Source organism: Polypterus senegalus, chromosome 8 (assembly GCF_016835505.1).
Source record: "Polypterus senegalus isolate Bchr_013 chromosome 8, ASM1683550v1, whole genome shotgun sequence".
NCBI classification, from domain to species: Eukaryota; Metazoa; Chordata; class Cladistia; order Polypteriformes; family Polypteridae; genus Polypterus; species Polypterus senegalus.
The window spans coordinates 90,535,568-90,554,619 of NC_053161.1; the positions used below are offsets into that span (position 1 = coordinate 90,535,568).

The window sequence follows — 19,052 nt, forward strand, 5'->3', positions numbered from 1 at the left end:
GCGTGTGTGTGTGTGTGTGCATGTGTGTTTGAAAGAGAGTGAACAAGGTAGGGACAATCCCCAGATAGGACACCAGTCCACTGCAGGGTGAACACGTACAACACAATAGGGGCCGACTAAGCATAAGAAATCCACAAAACCTGTACATCCTTGGACTGTGGGAGGAAACTGGAACCCCTGGAGGAGGAAACTGGAACCCCTGGAGGAGACCCACGAGGACATGGAGCATGTGCAAAATTTCATGCAGACAGTCATGAGACAAATAGGGTTGCCACTATTGAGAAGCAACCCATACTAATGACACTACTTTATAGAACAGAAAACCTGATGCTGCTACTATGATTAAAAAAAAAAATGAAACTTATGAATAGCTTTTAGTAAACACTATCAAATCTGTTAAGAAACCCTCCAGAACTCAAATATCTATTCACAATAGCAGATTTAAAAAAAATGACCATGCATAACAAATAAGACAAACAGGTTTTTAGAATTTTTATTAAGAAAACAATGCACTCATTTGCAATACATATTTACTTACAAAATGTTTGTACACTATGTTCAAAGTGTTAAGTATTTTTCCAAACAAACGTGCCAAAATTATTTAAAAAAAAAATGTAAAAAACACACCCTAAAGTTGTCACTGAGAAAACCTTACATTTTCATCATTTACTGTAGCTCAGTTTTGTTCTTCACATATAATTAGACTCTGACCCTTAGGAAGTATCAAGTTTCAGCTTTCTGTAAACCTTATTAAAATGTGTTTTTATTCAAATCTGTGTTCTGATGCTTATAATATTCAAATACTGTATTGGAATTCTTTCATTTTAGAAGACTGGCAATATATGTTACCCACCAAAACACAAAAAAACATAGATGCATATATCACACTACCACCAGACTGGCAGAGGTGTTAAAATACAGAGAAATCAACTTGACAATACCAAACACAGGTATCATTTCTTCCTGCTCAGAGCTCTACTAATAAAATGGGTAAACAGTAAACAAATATTGTTACAGCTTGAAACTGCAAAGTCAAAATTATTCCCAGCAAAGCACCCAAAACACAACTGCAGATTCAGCATTAGTGCTGGGAGTGGGATTTTAAAGAAATGTACTTTGAATAATTATATAATAGGAAATCAGATCCGCAAGTTGTATCCTAAATCAAATACAGGAAAACAAGAAGCTGTCTCTTTATAATAGTTGCAATAGCTTGGATGGAATATAGATTCAAACAGCTCATCACCATTTATGGATGCCCTTTTTACCCAACTGTATATGCTTTTTGACTACAGAATTGCATTAGTTTATTTCTAATAAAATGAACAACTGTAATGAAAGAAGACCAATAAACCAATCTCTACAGCAATGCTGTCCATGTTCACTAACGGTATACACTAGGGATAACATGAAAATGACTTTTTTGGCAATACATATCAATATACCGTTTAATTCAGAGCCTGGGCAGAGCACAGCAGCATGTTAACCTGAAACTTTGCCCGGATAGACAAAAACATTTTTTGGACAAATCCAAAGTCCCCTAGATAGTACAAATCTTGTCCTACCATTCTCCTGAATATTGTTATGATGCTTAAAATATACAGCTTTTTCAACTGGAAGAGTTTTGTGGAAGAGTAATATTTTTTTTACTGCAATAAGATGTAAAAATGTGTTTAAATCTCTTTAATTTTGATTTACATTTTTAATGTAAAAAAACAGCTGAAATAAAAACTGTTGATAAGATTCAAGATTTGCTTTGTTTACAAAGCTGCAAAAACTACCCTTACTAGATAAGATACAAAGGCATCAGCATGGTACATACTTAAGCAAATTACGATACTTTCCCATTCCATTTTTGTAGTATATCAAAAACCCTTGAAATTAAAAATGTATATATTCAAGTGTAAGAAATAACATTTTTCATTTTCACAATATACACTAATACAATCCAACATATATGGAAAAACATGTTCCTCAAAAAAGTAGTGTTAAAGTTACAATAATGCCAGTGGCAAAAAAATAATTTCTCTCCTCTCTTCAGAGAAGGCAACAGTCTCAGTAGAGAAAATATGTTAAAACTGCAAGTTGTATAAAATAAATTATCTATTTAAAAACCAAAAAAAAAAAAAAAACAAAAACAAAAACCAAAACAAACAAAACAAAATTCTATGAAATGTTTTAAAATTCATCATGTCGTACTAAGGCTTCTCCAAAGTCAGTTGCCTGACTGCCAACAAACAAATCGTATTTGTCGACAATTTCTTCTTTGGTGAGTTTTCCATCCTGAAAAATAAACAAAAAAATCATTACAACAGTAATATAATAGTTAAAAACATGCAAGTTGGATTTGATTTAACTTTATCCTGCAAGATATTTTTAACATAAAAACAAACTGAAAATTTAAACTACCACCGCCTCCAACTAATGTTTACTTCTTTCAAGTGAAGAATCTCACCTTATCCTTATCTGACTCATATACAAGATGCTTTGCTTCTGCTTCTGCATGGTCATAGTCTGATGGAAGGATCCAATCTTTCGTCTCCTCTTTGTCCATTTTACCATCTCTGTTCTTATCTCTGAACTCCACAAACTGTTCTCGCTCTGTCTTGACCCATTCAGGCTCTTGTGGGTCACCATCGTGACTATACATATCACCTATTGGGGGGAAAAATACAGGTATCTTTACTATAAATAATCAAAATGTAGAATGGCTCCTACACAAAGAGTTAATTTTGTGTGTATGTACAAGACAATGTCTATATATTCTATGTTACACAGATGCAGGAAAGTAAAGAACTGTTAGAAAATACTACTTTGGAAGCTATCAACTTACCAATATACTCTTCTAAATCAATGAATCCATCTCCATTCTTATCAATATCTTCCATCGTTTCCTGTGAATTAAGCGCATACATGCAAAGATTTAAACAAAACCACTTGGTTTTCAGTATGTACAGTTTTCATCTGAAAAGAATTTGTTTTTGTAGCATGAGAATACCAAGCCTTTACATTACACATGGGTCATCAAGTGCTCACACAAACAAAATATACTATGACTAACATTTTGGTGATCTTTCCACCTCAATTTCCCTCCACACACACAAACACATGTATATATCTCCAAGTTATACTTTAAAAACTACCAAAATGTTACATCTTCCTGTTCATTTAGCCTTTAAAAGGATAAACATTTCTTTTTCTATAAAGGCTTCTCACAAAATAACAGTGTAACAGAGGTAATTCTCTCTCTTCATTGGAGAGAGGCAGAATAACACAGACTATACATGTTTTGTCCAAATATCAAAATTCATTAGTGACTAGTGATAAACACATTTTCATTATTATTATGATTTTCATTAGTCACCATTTCAGTCTTTGTTTATATAGCCCATGGACTATGCCCAGTATGGAATTACTTAGAACAATCAGAAAAAAACATTAGGTGCTATACAAATCAGTTAAAATGTAACGCAATACATAGGTGTATAGTGTCAATATTGTCACATACAGAGTGCAGTGAAATTCTTATTTGCTTATGCTAAACAACATGAAACAAGTCGCCATTCTCCAGCGAGATGATCAGGGAGTATCATTTGCATTCCATTTTTATTAGTTAAATTTTCTTTGCATTCCATTTTTATTAGTTACATTTTTCCAGGAATGCATCACTCATATTATTAATTATTCTATATCAGTTATATAATCTAGTAATGTATTACACCTACCAAAAAAAAAAAAAAAAACACAACTTCACTGTTAGGCCTAATTTAGGTCTATGCCCTATGCAGCACTGTGATGTAGCACAATTCCCATAAGTCAAGTAAGAAAATATATTTTTAAATTGTCTATACTAATAACTCAGATATTGCTTACCAGAACAACAATATCCTTCATGTATTCATACTCTTCTGGATGCAGAAAAGCTGTAAACTCATCCTTAGTAGCAATCATATCACCATCCTTATCAGCCATTTTGAAACGCCTTTCATCTCTTGACATCATCTGTTTATAGTTATAGCCATCATCAGGATCAGGATCATCTGCCAATTAATCAAACAAATAAAAATATAAATCCATGACTTAAACTTCAAATGGTGTAAAATAAAAAGCAACAAAAGAAAAAAAAAAAAACTGATGCAAATCCTCAGAGAGGGAATATTCCGTTTGCACTGAGCTTGAATACATTTTCCAGAAAAAATCTTAAAATTATACAATATAGTCACATTTATCTTAAACAGTTACATATAATTCGTAATAAGCATTTCCATATCAAGTAATTTTTTTTTTTTTTAAATAAGGAGTCATGTAAAATTTAACTGATGCAATACAATCAAATGCATAGTAATAAAATCACTGTTAGAAAAATGAGTGTCAAAATTCCAGATTTATCATTTTCCTCAAATAACAGTAAACATTATAACACTGCAAACATAAGATCAAGCTTAAAAAATGCACTAAAAAAAACTCCATACAGAGATACTGGACAGACTGGGATTCAAACCCAGTTTCTCTGTGCTATGGGGCTACAGTATTATCCAAAATGCCAGAATGTCCCCTCTAAAAATTGTACTCAATCTATTATATCATAGTTTCTAATTCTAACACTATACACCACTGATACTAATTTTAAATTTTTACTAATTTTAAACATGCTGACATGTTGGTATTTACATTGCTTACACATCACTCACATGCATCTTATATTAACTAGTGTAGAAAATGTAAACAATTCAATTCTAAACATACAGCAAGTTAAACTCGGCATAGCTTCTGTTCCACTAAAATTAAGAATTTTATTTCAGCTAAATAGACAGCTGAAAGTTTACAGGTAGAATCACATATTATTCTCATATAAAAAAAAACCAAACACAACACACACACACCTTAAATAAAATGACACAAATAAGTGGCTTCCTATCTCTGAGCTTCCATACAGCTGAACTGTATTTATTAATTAAATGCTGAATCATGATTTAAGCATACTTAATTACTGAACAGCAGGAGTCAGCAGAAAAAAAAACATTTCCTGCATCCTTACCACAAAATTCAGCACCTGAAGTCTGCGCGTGAATATCTAAAGTCAAAGTAGAACTATGTTTGGGGAAAAAAGGTTGCTGAATTTCCGGAGACCTGGAACACCTTTCCAACTATTCAGCATGGGGGTGAATCGATCATGCTTTGGGCTTGTGTTGTAGCCAGTGGCACAGGGAACATATCATTGGTAGAGAGGTAAAATGAATTTGAATAAATACCAGCAAATTATGGAAGCAAACATCACACAGTTGAAGTTAAAAAGAGGATGAGTCCTACAACAAGATCATGATCTAAAACACACCTCAAAATCTACAATGGAATACCTCATAAGATGCAAATTGACAGATGCATATATATCTTTGAAAAACTGTGGATTGATCTCAAAAGAGCAAAGCATGCAAGATGGCCCAAGAATCTTGCAGAATTAGAAGCCTTTTGCAAGGACGAATGGGCGAAAATATCCCAAGTAAGAACTAAAAGACTCTTTTAAGCTGGCTACAAAAACACGTTCACAAGCTGTGATGCTTCACAAAGGCAGTGTTACCAAGTACTCACCATGTCAAGTGCCCAAACATTGGCTTTGAGCCCTTTTAATTTTTTTGGTATTTTGTACTAGTGAATGATGGAAATAAAATGTAATCTTGATTAAAATGTTAAGAAAATGTGTCACGTTTAAGTTTATGCCTTTTGTTCATCAGTTGGTCATTTGCTCACCTAACTATTCACAGTAACAGACATTGTGCGCAAGGGTTCCCAAATTTTTGCCTGCCACTGTATTACATATATCTAAGCAAGACTGATGACGTACTGTACATCTGTAAAACTCTTATCTGCTATGAGAATTTCCAAAATAATATACCTTTTTATTTGCAGAACAGACTTGGCAGCATAGTCGTGGTTAACTTTTCTTTTTGGAAATGTTGCAGAAATGCTTAATGTTCAAAACTTTATATAGTAGTCTCTATATTTAAATCTTAAAAAATTACGATTTGCCACTAGCAAAAAATTGGTTGAATACTTGTACTGAAGTTTCAGTAGATGTGCAGATGCAGTAAAAGGTGGAAAAACAAAACATGAAGGCACACTGACAAATTCTACACAATATATAAGATACAAAAATGTCACAGTGTAGTCCTGTTTTTTTGTTCTCAGTTTTCCAAAGTTTAGATAGATAGATAAGGCAAGTTAACATCTCCAACCATTTAAATCACTTCAGCCCCTAATATAACATTTTACTGAGGTAGAACACTCTATTAGAGCCTTACAAAGCCATATACCTCTAGAAAACATGGTCTAAATTGGATGTTGCAAGGCCCAGGTGGTTAGACACAACTTACCAAATATAAGGTTTACAATTATCAGACTGAATTGAAAATAACTGCAACCTTTGCACTGAATGGCTCTGTTTCAATCCAATGTCAAAAAAACTTAAAATTACGAGGGATGTTCAAAAGGTTTCTGTACTTTGTTTAAACTATTTATTAAGAATTCCTGCCAACGGTTGCGTCTTGAATACCTTTGCTACAGGAGATGATGGATGCTTCCATTGCATACTCCACCGCTTGCTTTTGGGCTCATAATGGAGAACCCACATTTCATCATTAGTGACTGACTATTTGCTGCAGAAAATTTTCACTTTCTTCACAATAAATGGGCCAAGTGTCTGGAACAAATGTCTAAGCGCTTGCGCTTATGCTCCTCTGTAAGTTGCTTAGGCACCCACCTAGCACACACTTTACTGAAGTTAAGGCTGTCATGAATCAGGGCATAGGCAGATCCAACACTCGCATTCAGCTCTCCTACATCCTCTACAACTGTTATTCTTCTGTTTTTGCAAATCAGTTCCAGGGTTCTTTCTTCATTTCTCGTGGCCGTAGCTGGACATCCGCAGCACTCTGCATCTATCACACTAGTACAGCCATTTTTGAACATTTCAATCCCCTCATAGATGACACTACAAGAGAGAACTTTATCCTCATACTGTGCACATATGCAGAGATAAATTTGTGCTCGAAGCACACCTTCTGCCCATAAAGAGCATATGACAGAACGCTGTTCATCTTTGGTGCAATTTAGAAGTTTCGCAGCCATCTTCACCATAGGCTGACAACTCTTATACTAAACTGCAGGGGCAGCCAGCTTGCCAGACAGAACTAGTCACATGACATTCTCAGGCATGACCAATTACTACTCCTCGTGCCTTCACAGTTTTCAATTAAAATATAAAAAAGTGCGGAAACATTTTGAACATCCCTCGTATTAATACTATGAGGAACACAACAGCCAGTCAACACTATCATTGTCTACAGGAACAACTGAAGAAATATATGAGTTTATCCCAGCTGCACAGATTATTGAAGTTTATTTTCTGCAGCATGTAGTACAAATGACTATGTTGCCTGCATTTAAGATACCAGAAAATGAAGCAGTCTACTTTTATCATTAAACTGCAACATTGTAATTTTTACATTTAGGCATAACAATTATCAGAGCTTTAAGAAGATTAATCCAGTTTGAACAATTTAAGCAGAGACCAATAAATTGTAACATTAAAATTAAGGACTAATAATAATTATTGAGTACTGAAAAGTTTAATTCATAGTCTTTTCCTCATACTTGCTTTTTAAATTTTACCACTTAGATACATTCCAAAAACAACTTACTAACATTTTCTTGTTAAAGGCTACAAACTTTTTTTTCCCCAACTCATGTAACCTTCCATAAATTGGATATTTTCTTAATAAAATCAAACATGAGGGGGAAAAAAAGATTTTCACAAGAAGAGATAACTTAATGAAACTTTTTTTGAATCTAAACTAGTCTTAATCTATGTTTACCTTACCCAGGTATGTGCCATATGTCACATTTCTGTACTCCTCCCAAGAGATTACTCCATCATTATTAATGTCGAAATCATGCCATTGCCGATCCACATTTTCAAAGATATACTTCTTCTGGGCCTTTTTAATCCAGGCCTTCAACTCCTCATCCGTCACAAAACCATCCTTGTCTGCGTCGATCTTATCAAAAAACATTCTATAAAAGAGAGGCGGAATTTTGCTGCTCAAAAAGATTTCTTTTTAAAAAAAAAAAAAACCTACCTAGAATGTAACCGTATGTGGCATTTTTGTATTCCTCCCAAGATACAAGGCCATCCTCATTAAGGTCATGCCCCTTCCACTGGCGGTCTACATCTTCATAAATCCAGCGCTTTTGCGCATATTTAATCCATTTTTTCAGTTCTTCTGTCGTAACAAAACCATCACTGTCTTCATCTATTTTATTAACAATCTTGCTGCAGGAAGGGCAGAAGAAATCCAAGCAGACATTAATACTGGATCTCAAAAGAATTGGAACATGCTCTGGTCTGTAATTATACAACTAGGCCTGGTTATTCTAATGAATTATTTTTATTTAATATTTTTTGTTCTGCCATCTCCTTGAATTTTTGCTAATAATGACTAAAAAATGCTTTTATTCCTACTGATTAGACAACAGTATAGCTGCTCACTCTTAATGGTAAAACAGAATTTCAGACAAATCCACTAATGGTTGATATATAAAGCAGCAACATTATAGAAGTTAACTATCTAATTATGTAATAAGCAGGAAAGACATTTCAATAAGCACTGTTGGTATAGTGAGAAACTTAGAATTTGTGACATTTTTTAATATTTGTACCTTGCCAAGAACAATGTTTGTTTTGAGACTTCTCATCTATATGCTCCTCACGCTTTCCTTCCATGAGCCAACCGCTCAGGATCTGAATGGAGCTTAAGCTTATGCCGATAGCACAGAACACAAGGCAGGAAACATATTTACTCATGTACCACCAGTTTAAAATCACCAATCAATCTTGTTTGACTCTGTAATACCTTAATAAAATGTATAGCAATGTGTGAAAAACACCCACACAGACATAAGAGTATATGCAAACCTTGTGGACTGATTTGTATTCCAACCTGGTATTTGTGAAATATATGGTAGCGGCTGGTTTTGGGGGAGAAAATAAAAAAAAAAAGGATCACTGGTCAGGTGCAAATAAGTCTGTCACTACACTACAACTTATATGACATTTAATTTAAATCTTATTTCTAGAATTCCATATGCAAACATTATGCTGAGACTTATGTGTTCTGAGTTTTTTACTTTGCTTGTTACTAAATCACACTTCTATTTACTTTTAGTCTTCTTAGTTAAATTTATCAAGCATCGGAGTGACAGATGACCGACTACTGTAGAAGCACACACACAGCAAGCGGATCTTCCTTCATCCCCCACCCTCCCCCTCCCCCATTTTCTAAATGTGGTACCTATTAGTGAGCACACCAGATGGTTTCATTTTCAACATCCATGTTTTTTACCAAATACGATACATGGTATGCTGAATATGACAACTGACTGATATGTTTTTAGGCGTATCAGATTCAGAAAATTACCAAAGGAATGTGTGCTTGAAATACGATAATAATCATCTTGATAATTTTTAAAAAGTGTAACATTTACATAAATATATACAAGTATTTATAATTTCTGCTAAAATTCTCAAACCTGATTAATCCAATTCAGCGTTAAGTATGTCAGAGCTTGCATAAGCATAATCACATGCAGCATTCAATACAAAGGCAGGAGATGTCCTTAATGGGCTCACTTAAATAAGTTCATTAAAACAAAGACACTCTTTACGCATAGGTATACTATAATAAATGGAACAAAACTGGTGTAAGGAAATGTCAAGGCCAAATATAGTTTCATGTAAATTCCAAGAACATTAGCAGAACTTGGAAAATTATTTAAATTAATCCAAAGCAACCCATTGTAACAATGAAGGACTTTCATTTTAAAAAAATAGCCCTGAACGCACACAATCTTAGGTTGTATGAAACCCTGCAAACCTTTACTCATAATGTAACAAAATACAGTGAAGTATAAATTTCATTGTAATCTTTAATGTATTTTTTTTTAAGTTTCAATTCAGCCCACATTACTAATCTTAAAGGATGTACTATATGTAACTTCCTTCTTTTGCAAAAATAAATAATTTATTACTCACTACCAAGATGTACTTAAGGTGCATACTTATTGCAGCAGTCATTCTTAGGATTATTCATTATTGTGAACTTCTGCACTGACCTCTCAGTTAATGAATGAAAAAAATTTGATGTAATTTATCTGTGTTACATAGGAGATATTGTTAACAAGACATGCTCAATTTATCTTCATAAATTTTAATTTCTAAGAGGGTAGAAGTTATAGAACCTACGTGAACACTCTGACTTTCTCTCGGTCTCTCTCTCTGAAGCTCTGCATTTGAGCTTAATCTGCTATGTTGCCCACTTGGGAAGTTGTAAACAAGATTGTCAGCAAAAACTCATATTTCAGTTTTAACTAAGAAGGAACAGTTTAAGAAACAAAACCTGTATTCAGCAAAACAGTTATTCATAAAAAAAAAATAGAAACCAGAAATATATTAACAAACCATCAAATTTTACCTACCCAAGTCTTTCCTTGCTTTCCTCTGGGGTCAGCTGGTCAAATGTCTTGGCTTCCTCAGCTCCCAGGAAAGCATCATGGTCATAGTCAAAGTTTTCGTTATCATCGTGGACCTTATCACTGAGTTGTGGATCATGGTGCACACGGTCCTTTTTCTCTGTTGGTTTGCTTAGCACAAAAACCACAGAGAGAGTGAAATAAAAAAGAATCTGTCGTAACTCCATTCTTCTAAGTAAACTGTAAAGCAAAACAAAAAATAAACTCATGAAACTACCTAAAAAGGCAAATGAAAAGTCTAAAGAAAACAAGTAAAAAGGAGGTTAAAGTTAACCATAAATATAACATTTCATTCAAAGAACTTTTAAAAATGTGCAACCGTACTTACAATGGCTCAGTTTCCACAGTCATCAGAAATGAAAGGCTATGCAAGCGAAGTGATAAATGTTGCAACAAAGAGTAAAAGACTGCATGAGGACTACATTAATGTTTGCATAGTGCCACAGGGTTTTGTATATTTAAATGGAACATTTGAAGGTAAAATGATTCCCTGCCTTATATGGATGTGAAAGGAAAGATGCAATTACTGATGTTAATTATCTCCTTGTTTGCCTAGAGTGGATATTATTTCTTACAAATGTTCAAACCTTAATAGTAATTCACATTCTTCCTTTACACTGCCCATGCTAATATTAAATGATCTATTGCTTGTGAAACTGTTATAATTACATGTTGTGGGGCAAATTAAATAGTTAAACCTGTATGAATATATATTAAATCAATTTCAACATACTATCCTGTTCTACAAATGCTACAGACACCATGTACTCTATGTTGTGAAGAAACCGCAGAGATGCACTGCAAATAGATTAGCATATTTGTATAAACTCACTGTACAGATTTGCATTTAGCTCTGACCCAAAAACTGCTTATGTACAGTAGGATAGGCAAAGTGGTGTTAAAGGTAGCATCGTATATATTTTTAGCAATTTATGGTACCTCAGTCTTGAATCCAGATGAGGTTTATGTAGTGCACAGTGGCAATGCTACCTTCAACACCACTTTGTATTTTTGACTAGTTAATAGTACTATGGAAGTCAATGAGAAGAGTCACTTTCCAAAAAACAAAATCAAGTAGCACATAGTCAAAATGTATTTACAGATATTTCTAATTAAAAACTTTGACAGGTGAATTGTAATAGTAGATGTCTAAAAATGAAATACATATGAGACATGGAAAGTTTTATAATTTCATCCATCCATTATCCAACCCGCTCTATCCTAACTACAGGGTCACGGGGGTCTGCTGGAGCCAATCCCAGACAACACAGGGCACAAGGCAGGAAACAAACCCCGGGCAGGGCGCCAGCCCACCGCACATTATAAAACTACTTGTTTCATATTGTGAGAAAGTAAAATATTGCTAATGACAGATGACAGCAAAAAAGAAGTCAAAGTAAGCTATCAAAAGTTAAAAACAGCTCATAACATTTTCTTGCATTCCTATGCTCAAAGGAGAGGCAGAAATAGTTAACTTCCTTTCCTTTCTTTTCTATGTTTATGCTTTATGCTGCAGCTCACAGCAGAAAGCAGCCGTAGTTTTCCTATGCAATTGCACATTTAAACATTCTTAAACAGCCTGGTTCAGAATTACCACTCTGTTTGCCACACTATGGCTGGAATATGGATAATTTAGTTGCAAAGAAAGTGTCAAAACCAGACTATACTTTTGTCCCAACAGCTTAGACTTCTTTAAAGACAACAATTAATGAATGCCTTTTCATGAATGAAGCATCCATACATTAGGAACAGTTAGGGGCTTAAAATGTCAAAAGCACTTACTTAACAGCAGCTGGTTGCAACAGCTTAAGCATGTAGTGCAGCTGGTGGAAAAGAATATGGACTATAGTGCCACACTACCAATTAAAAGAGCCACATTACACAGCACGGCACACCTAAACTGCAAGTTTAATTTCTCTAACATACAGGCATAGGCTGGTGGACAGTATCATTTGCAATCTACAACTGATTATTTACATTGTCATTTGACATTACTTTGCTAAAGACCTGAACCATGAGATTGAACAAATTATAAAACTCCTGTTTATAATAGTCACTTGTACACCAACTGTATATAGAACAGGCTATAAATGTACCATACATACAAGCTTTTAGGGGATTCACTTATTATGACCCACTAGAACTAAAAAGAGAGGGCGGGAAAAAAATTAGGTCATTTTAGGACAATATTTTGTGCAGCAAATTTTACCCTTACAACAAACAGTAAACCAATAGGTGTCTTCAGCAGAAATGATCAGAAGGAGTTAAAAGTTGTGCATGTCATATCAAGTGACCCCTGGGGTTAGTCTCCTTATTGGAAGAGGGGTGAAAGTTACTCCATTTCACAAAACTTTGAAAAAAAAAATGAAGATCCATAAAATAGGCACATGAAGTGTAATTGTATGTCATTTTAAGGCTACTGATCACAAATATGTTTGATATTTGAGTCTCTACCTGTGGTCCTAGCCCTCCAAGTGTCACTCCAATAAAGGTTAAAAATGACAAAATTCAAACTAAGTATGTGGGTTACTGTATTAGACTATTTCAAGGTCAGTGATTATAGATAAGATGTATTTTTGATAATTTACTAGGGTCTAGCCCTCTAAGCAAAGGTGAAAAATGACAAATTACAATTGAGATCATTCAGATTTAAAAATTTTACTTATAACACACATTTTACTATATCAAATATTTGACACAACTATTACTGTTTATTATGTACTTCTACTTCATGAAATAGATCATTACATTTCTTATGAACAAATCGAATTAGAGCAATTTACTTTAATTCACACTTTATATTTTAAAATGTCATTTTGGGAGAAAAATTATATAAAACAAGCGTAATTTAGTAACATTTAGTCACATAAATAACATGAAACTGCTTTTTACATTGTGACCATTGAACACTGACCTGTTAATAGTGTTTTTTTTTTCTTCTCCAAATCCAGAAGCACCAATAATTAACAGTTGGCGAGACGACCTTTTAGCACTTGTACTAGCAGCATTTCCTAAACAAGTGTAGTCAGCAGGATAATGTACGCACATATGATTAAGCAAGTTTGTCTTCTACTCTCTCACAACAACAGCCTCCCTTCCTAGCTGACAAACAACTTAAAAGTTAAATCTCTTCCTTCATTATCTCATTTATTTTGAAGACAAAGTGCTGCCAATTTGTTGAAGATGATTTCTTCTTGGCCACCAATTCATTATTTTGTGTTTATCTATACTAAATTAAATACATTTTTACGTTGTTACAGTGCATGGCTAAACACAATAAAAGCACCCTGTGGCCTAATTTAAAAATAAGAGGAAATTACAGATGAGCAAATTTCACTTACTCAACTATATTGGTAATGCCCCACTCCCCTGTGATAGCAATATCAAACCAACCATGTTTAAAAAGGACAGTTAATCGACCTGAGAATTCTACCACCATTTATTGACTTGCTGAAGCACACTTTTATCAAATCTACACAATTCAAGTACATATCAAAGTATAATTTTGTAAAAGGCCTATACTAAGGATGTCCAAAAATCCAAGATATTTGGTAACGAGTAGTATAAGGTATCAGAAACATGTAAGCATTTAAATAGAAATCAAAACTTAATGTCAAATTAAAGGAGATCGAAATTTGCAGATTGAATGTTCAGGCTGTTTTTGCTGCTATGCAGAGCAATAGAATGATTAGCTAGTTATTTCACGTTTTATGCTGATGCAACTTCTTGTTCTTTAAATGTTTTGTGGTGGGATTCAAACGTGCAACTGCGCTCTCCTATTAGGAAGCTTTCCTTATTGTTATGCTTATTCTTGACATGTGTCTAGAACTCGACTGGTGTCCGCCTGTGGCAAAATGAATTGATTGGACATAGGTCTGTGCTTTGTAATCTATGTGCTGTACATGGTCCAGCAATACATACTGCATGTCACAACAAAAACCATACCATGAAGTCCAAAGAACTCCCTGCAGACCTCCACATTCAAATTGTGATGAGGGATAGATCAGCGCAAGGGTACAGGAGCGTTTTAATGCTCAATAGGGCTGGGTATGAGCAATGATGTCCTGTTTTGATTAGATTTGAATTTTACTTTGATTGAATTAGCATGATATCTCTGAAGTGTTGGCATTTTTAGAGATTACTTAACCATGAATAGAGAACATTAATATATTGTGACAAAGTTCTGTAACACTATTTGAAGGGTGTCAACATAGTGACTGTATAACATACACACAAGCAAGGAAAGACATTTAAGAATACTGATTAGTAATGAAAAATTAACAATCAGTACTTGTAAGAAAAATTTCACCACTTCATTCAATAAAAATTTACCACAATAAACTAACATCAGAGTACACACATTTTTTTGGGGTTGGGCTCTTTGTTTTACTAGAATACAATGACATCTATATCAACTTGTGAATAATATTAATATAAAATAATCAAATATTGCTTCTTAAATAATAAATGCTATCCAGTAGCATATGTGTATGTTATGAATCTCCATGTAGACACCCTTCAACTAAACTGTTATTCCCCTATAGGACATTTAAAATAATCCTGATTTAGTCAAAATTAAAGATATAGTGGGAAGAATTGTGTTTTTATATAATTCTACAGGTTACACATATCTTCAGGTGCTCATGCATAGTAGTCACATTAATCAGACTCAAAAATATGTCCTATCTGTCCTATCAGTTTCTCCTCAGACAAAAAGAAAACATTTTAAAACGAGGACCTAGATTTGATGCATGTTGACAGCAGCACTGGATGAATGGAACATAAAAGAACTAGCCATTGTGATTGACAATGCTGCTAATATGATCCATACGGTACAGCTTATGGAGCTACTTTGCGTCGGCTGCTTTGTGCACAAACTTGCTTTGGTGTCGCAGAATTCCAACAGCTATATGCTTTATACAGTACGGTAAGGATGTTGCAAACTTCTTCCACCGTAGCAGTATGGCTAGTTATGTGCTTAAGGAGAAGCAAAGTTTATTGGAATTACTAACAAACAAATTTGGGATTAATTCAGCCCGTGACGGAACAGCACATTGGAAATGTTAGAAAGGTTGCTGGAACAACAGCCAGCCATCCCAACAGTGAGGTTGCCCCCGGTGTGACTGGCATTCAGCGGTCTTGTCTACAGGTGCCCAGTTGTTTTTAATGGAGTGACATGAGACATGACCATGCTTTGCTTAAGATCTTTATAAAGTCTAGGTACTATAACTTAATGCATTTGCTTTCTGGTTAATACAGCATACCACAGGTCCAAAACCTGTATCATTTGTCAAAAGCCTTCGTTTTCAACAACATTATAGGGTCTCATATCTAACTGCTTGGATGTCGACTGAGATTACGTTTACGGATGACATCAGGATACATGATTTCTCAGATTATTTGTGTTACAGCAACACTTAATCTGTGAGTTGCACAGCTTACATATGGCTTTGCTTTTATCCAGCTGTTCTTTACAGACACACTGTATGATCTGTAGTAAATCCACACATCTGATTTAAGAGTAGGAGCTAATTTCAGTTGAGGAGGAACACACCATTTTTAAGTGATGTTTTCCACAGAAAGCCTTAACAGGTGCAATAGCGACATCTACTGGGTTGGACACCAAAAATGAAAATAAGCAAAAATTTACCTATAGTAACAGAACCTGACTGAGGATCAATCTTGGGACTTTAAAAAGCAATATTGAATTGTTTACACAAAAGTAGCGATTAATCAGAAAATAGATTATTTTTACCCAGGCCTAATGCACAACAATGGTTTGTAATTGTATGTATTCTAAAAGCTCTGTCAGCATTTTAGAATGGCTCCATAAGCATCCTATACCTGAAGCAAAATCTCAGAAAGCCACCCAATACCCCCACCCCCTTTTCTGGAACAAGTGCTTAGTTGTGGATATTAGCAAAGATACGAGAACCAAATGGTTCACAGTGCCAACACAGCCTGAAACATCCCTCTATAAATAAACATGGAATCTTAGCACTTTTGCATTAGGAGTAGATTTTAAAGGGATTGGCATATTAAAACAAAGGACTGAAGATCAAATGTCTGTAGGCATTTATTCAAAATCTTTACACAGAATAAGGAAGAAAAAAAAAACACAAATCATGTCGGACTTCTTAAAATCATCAAATATATAAAATATTACCAACAATGAAGTACAAAAGCCCTTTCTGGCAGTATTATTAAATAATGTTTTTTGCAACCAGTCATTCCAGTTGTACACTAAACTGCATGACTCTGCCACTCACTCATAATTCTTTATTAAAGGATTAAATGAAAGACACTGGCAACTTTCATTCTCTGCTTTCCATATTAAGAACCTAACAAGTCTGTAAGTCAAGTAGCATGTTATTGTCAAGTAGTATGTTACTGTAACAGCTAAGACACAGGATCCTTCCATTGCTTTGAAAATTCTAACTTCCTGCGTGATTTTACTTGCTTTTGGCCAAGCTGTAAAAATAAATGTAATATATCCTGATTTTGCAAGTTGCCTTCTACCAAGATTTACCACAGAACATATTTATTAATTAAAAGCACATGCAACTTCATTTTAACAGAAAACAGGTCAACAGTTGGCTTATGTTAGGACTAACTTGGAAGTGCTTTTGAGGACATCTTACAAATAGATATGTGATCAGTTTTGCTGAAGAAATAGTATTGCAGATCACAGTGCCATATAATGCCCTCCTTGTAATGCAATTCTTATAATCAATTATTTATTTTGTATACAACATGTATTTTAATTTTCATCCTATTATATCATTTATTACACAAATGCTTCTGTAAAATATTTAATTCTTTGATCAATTTATCAGACTTACCTTTTACTATGATTTGGGTGCTTTTCCCAAAAGGAAAATCATGATGAATATGACAGTTATTACACAGCTATAACCTCACTGGCTTGTTTATGAAAGTAAAGCTGTGCTAGATAGATCTATGAGAGCACCAACTTTAAATTACTTTTGGACAAGTTTCTGAATCAGAATTGAAGACCCCCAAAAAGTAGATTTAAAAAGTTTGTATAATGTGATTTACAAGAACTTGGCACATTAATAAACTATTGAAATAATTCGGGGTTCATATTAAAGTAAAACTGGAAGGCATCTTTAAAAATCCTTCCCAGATCACAGAAAAGTATACAATTAGCGAAATTTTAAAATATACATAGACGACCTTATATAACAATTTCGCTTCGTTTCACAGTTGAATGAAACTGACAACTATTATAACTTAACTAAATAATTTAAAACTGATTTCTGATGTTGACCATCGAGGCGTGACCCGGCCACGTATACTCACTCATATTATGCCCGTAAACTGTACTTTAGTGCCTCACGGGCGGGATGTGTCCCACTTCCCAAGAACATGACGAGATGGGGGAGGGAGGGGATATAGACAATTGTAGGACAACGACAAGACAGTGGACGATAGATCTGCGTTTTAAAGTGACCAACAACAATTTTACACCATAACGGTTTTCGAAATTATGTTCATATTAAAACCAGGAATAAGCTTAAAAACCACTCACCGTATTATAACTGGATAAAACCATGATCAACGCGAATAACGGGGAATATTAGGCGGGTCCGTTACTTAAGCAAAGGAATTACAGAATAATGAAAAATAATTGCACATTTCCTTCTCAAAAAATATAATACTATAATGTCATTAAAGTGAGAAAAAGCACTTAGATAAAAAATAAAACGTAAAAATTACAAGTAGATCGACACATTAGTAACAAAAAGGACGCACAACTGGAGACTACATTTTTAATAAGATCTAATAAAAAAAACTAAAACTGCACATTTAATACCACTATTACTTTATAAGATAAAGTCCAAGGAATACGCACTACATAGAATATTGTAATAAAAAGAAAGCTCACCTAGAACTTTCCACTGCCCGCGATGCTCTCCCAATTCACAGAGCAGAGACCGGATATAAACCCGCCCCTTACTAGGCGCACTTCCTCTTGGGATACTCTTGGTGTAGCGAATTGGAGATCAGCACTATCTCGCCACGCCTCTTCCAGGCCGCCACTTAGGCCATTTCCTATTGGTCCACACCATATCCGTACAAATAATGGGATTGGTTGACAAGCGCCACGTCCTCACGGTACTACAGACTGAGACTTTAGATTCTAAGCTCGAGCCCGAGAATGTACTGGGAAAGTATTTATTATGCATACGGTAGGCTTTACATTTTGACAAGCCTATCTACTTTAATAACTGCTGGACTTTCCAAGTAAAGTGAAACCTAGGCTTACTGATTCACGTCCAAAAGAAAATGTTGGTAATACTGAAGTAATACGTTGCTGTTAGGAAAAATATTAGTTACAATTCATTGAGAAATAAATACATATTTTCTTACTTACTGATGAGGCCAGAGACTGTCAGCAGAGTAGGCCAAGTTAAACGGATTGCCTGCTAGGAAAGCATAATACA

General features: G+C 34.5%; 1 protein-coding gene across 2 annotated transcripts; it reads right to left on the bottom strand.

The window, feature by feature from the left end:
* Nucleotides 1–475: 475 nt before the first annotated feature.
* calua (calumenin a) lies at nt 476–18,572 on the bottom strand. 2 transcript variants are annotated; one of them, XM_039761437.1, is made up of 7 exons: nt 18,494–18,572; nt 10,531–10,764; nt 7,877–8,070; nt 3,874–4,040; nt 2,834–2,894; nt 2,456–2,655; nt 476–2,283 (listed from the first exon to the last, which is right to left on the bottom strand). In XM_039761437.1, exons 2-7 carry the CDS (start codon nt 10,749–10,751, stop codon nt 2,179–2,181), a joined length of 948 nt encoding a protein of 315 aa, XP_039617371.1. In that variant the 5' UTR covers nt 10,752–10,764; nt 18,494–18,572; the 3' UTR covers nt 476–2,178. The 2 variants fall into 2 exon arrangements, with proteins under 2 accessions (XP_039617371.1, XP_039617372.1); XM_039761438.1 differs by lacking the exon at nt 7,877–8,070 and adding an exon at nt 8,136–8,329.
* Between the last annotated feature and the right edge of the window lie 480 nt (nt 18,573–19,052).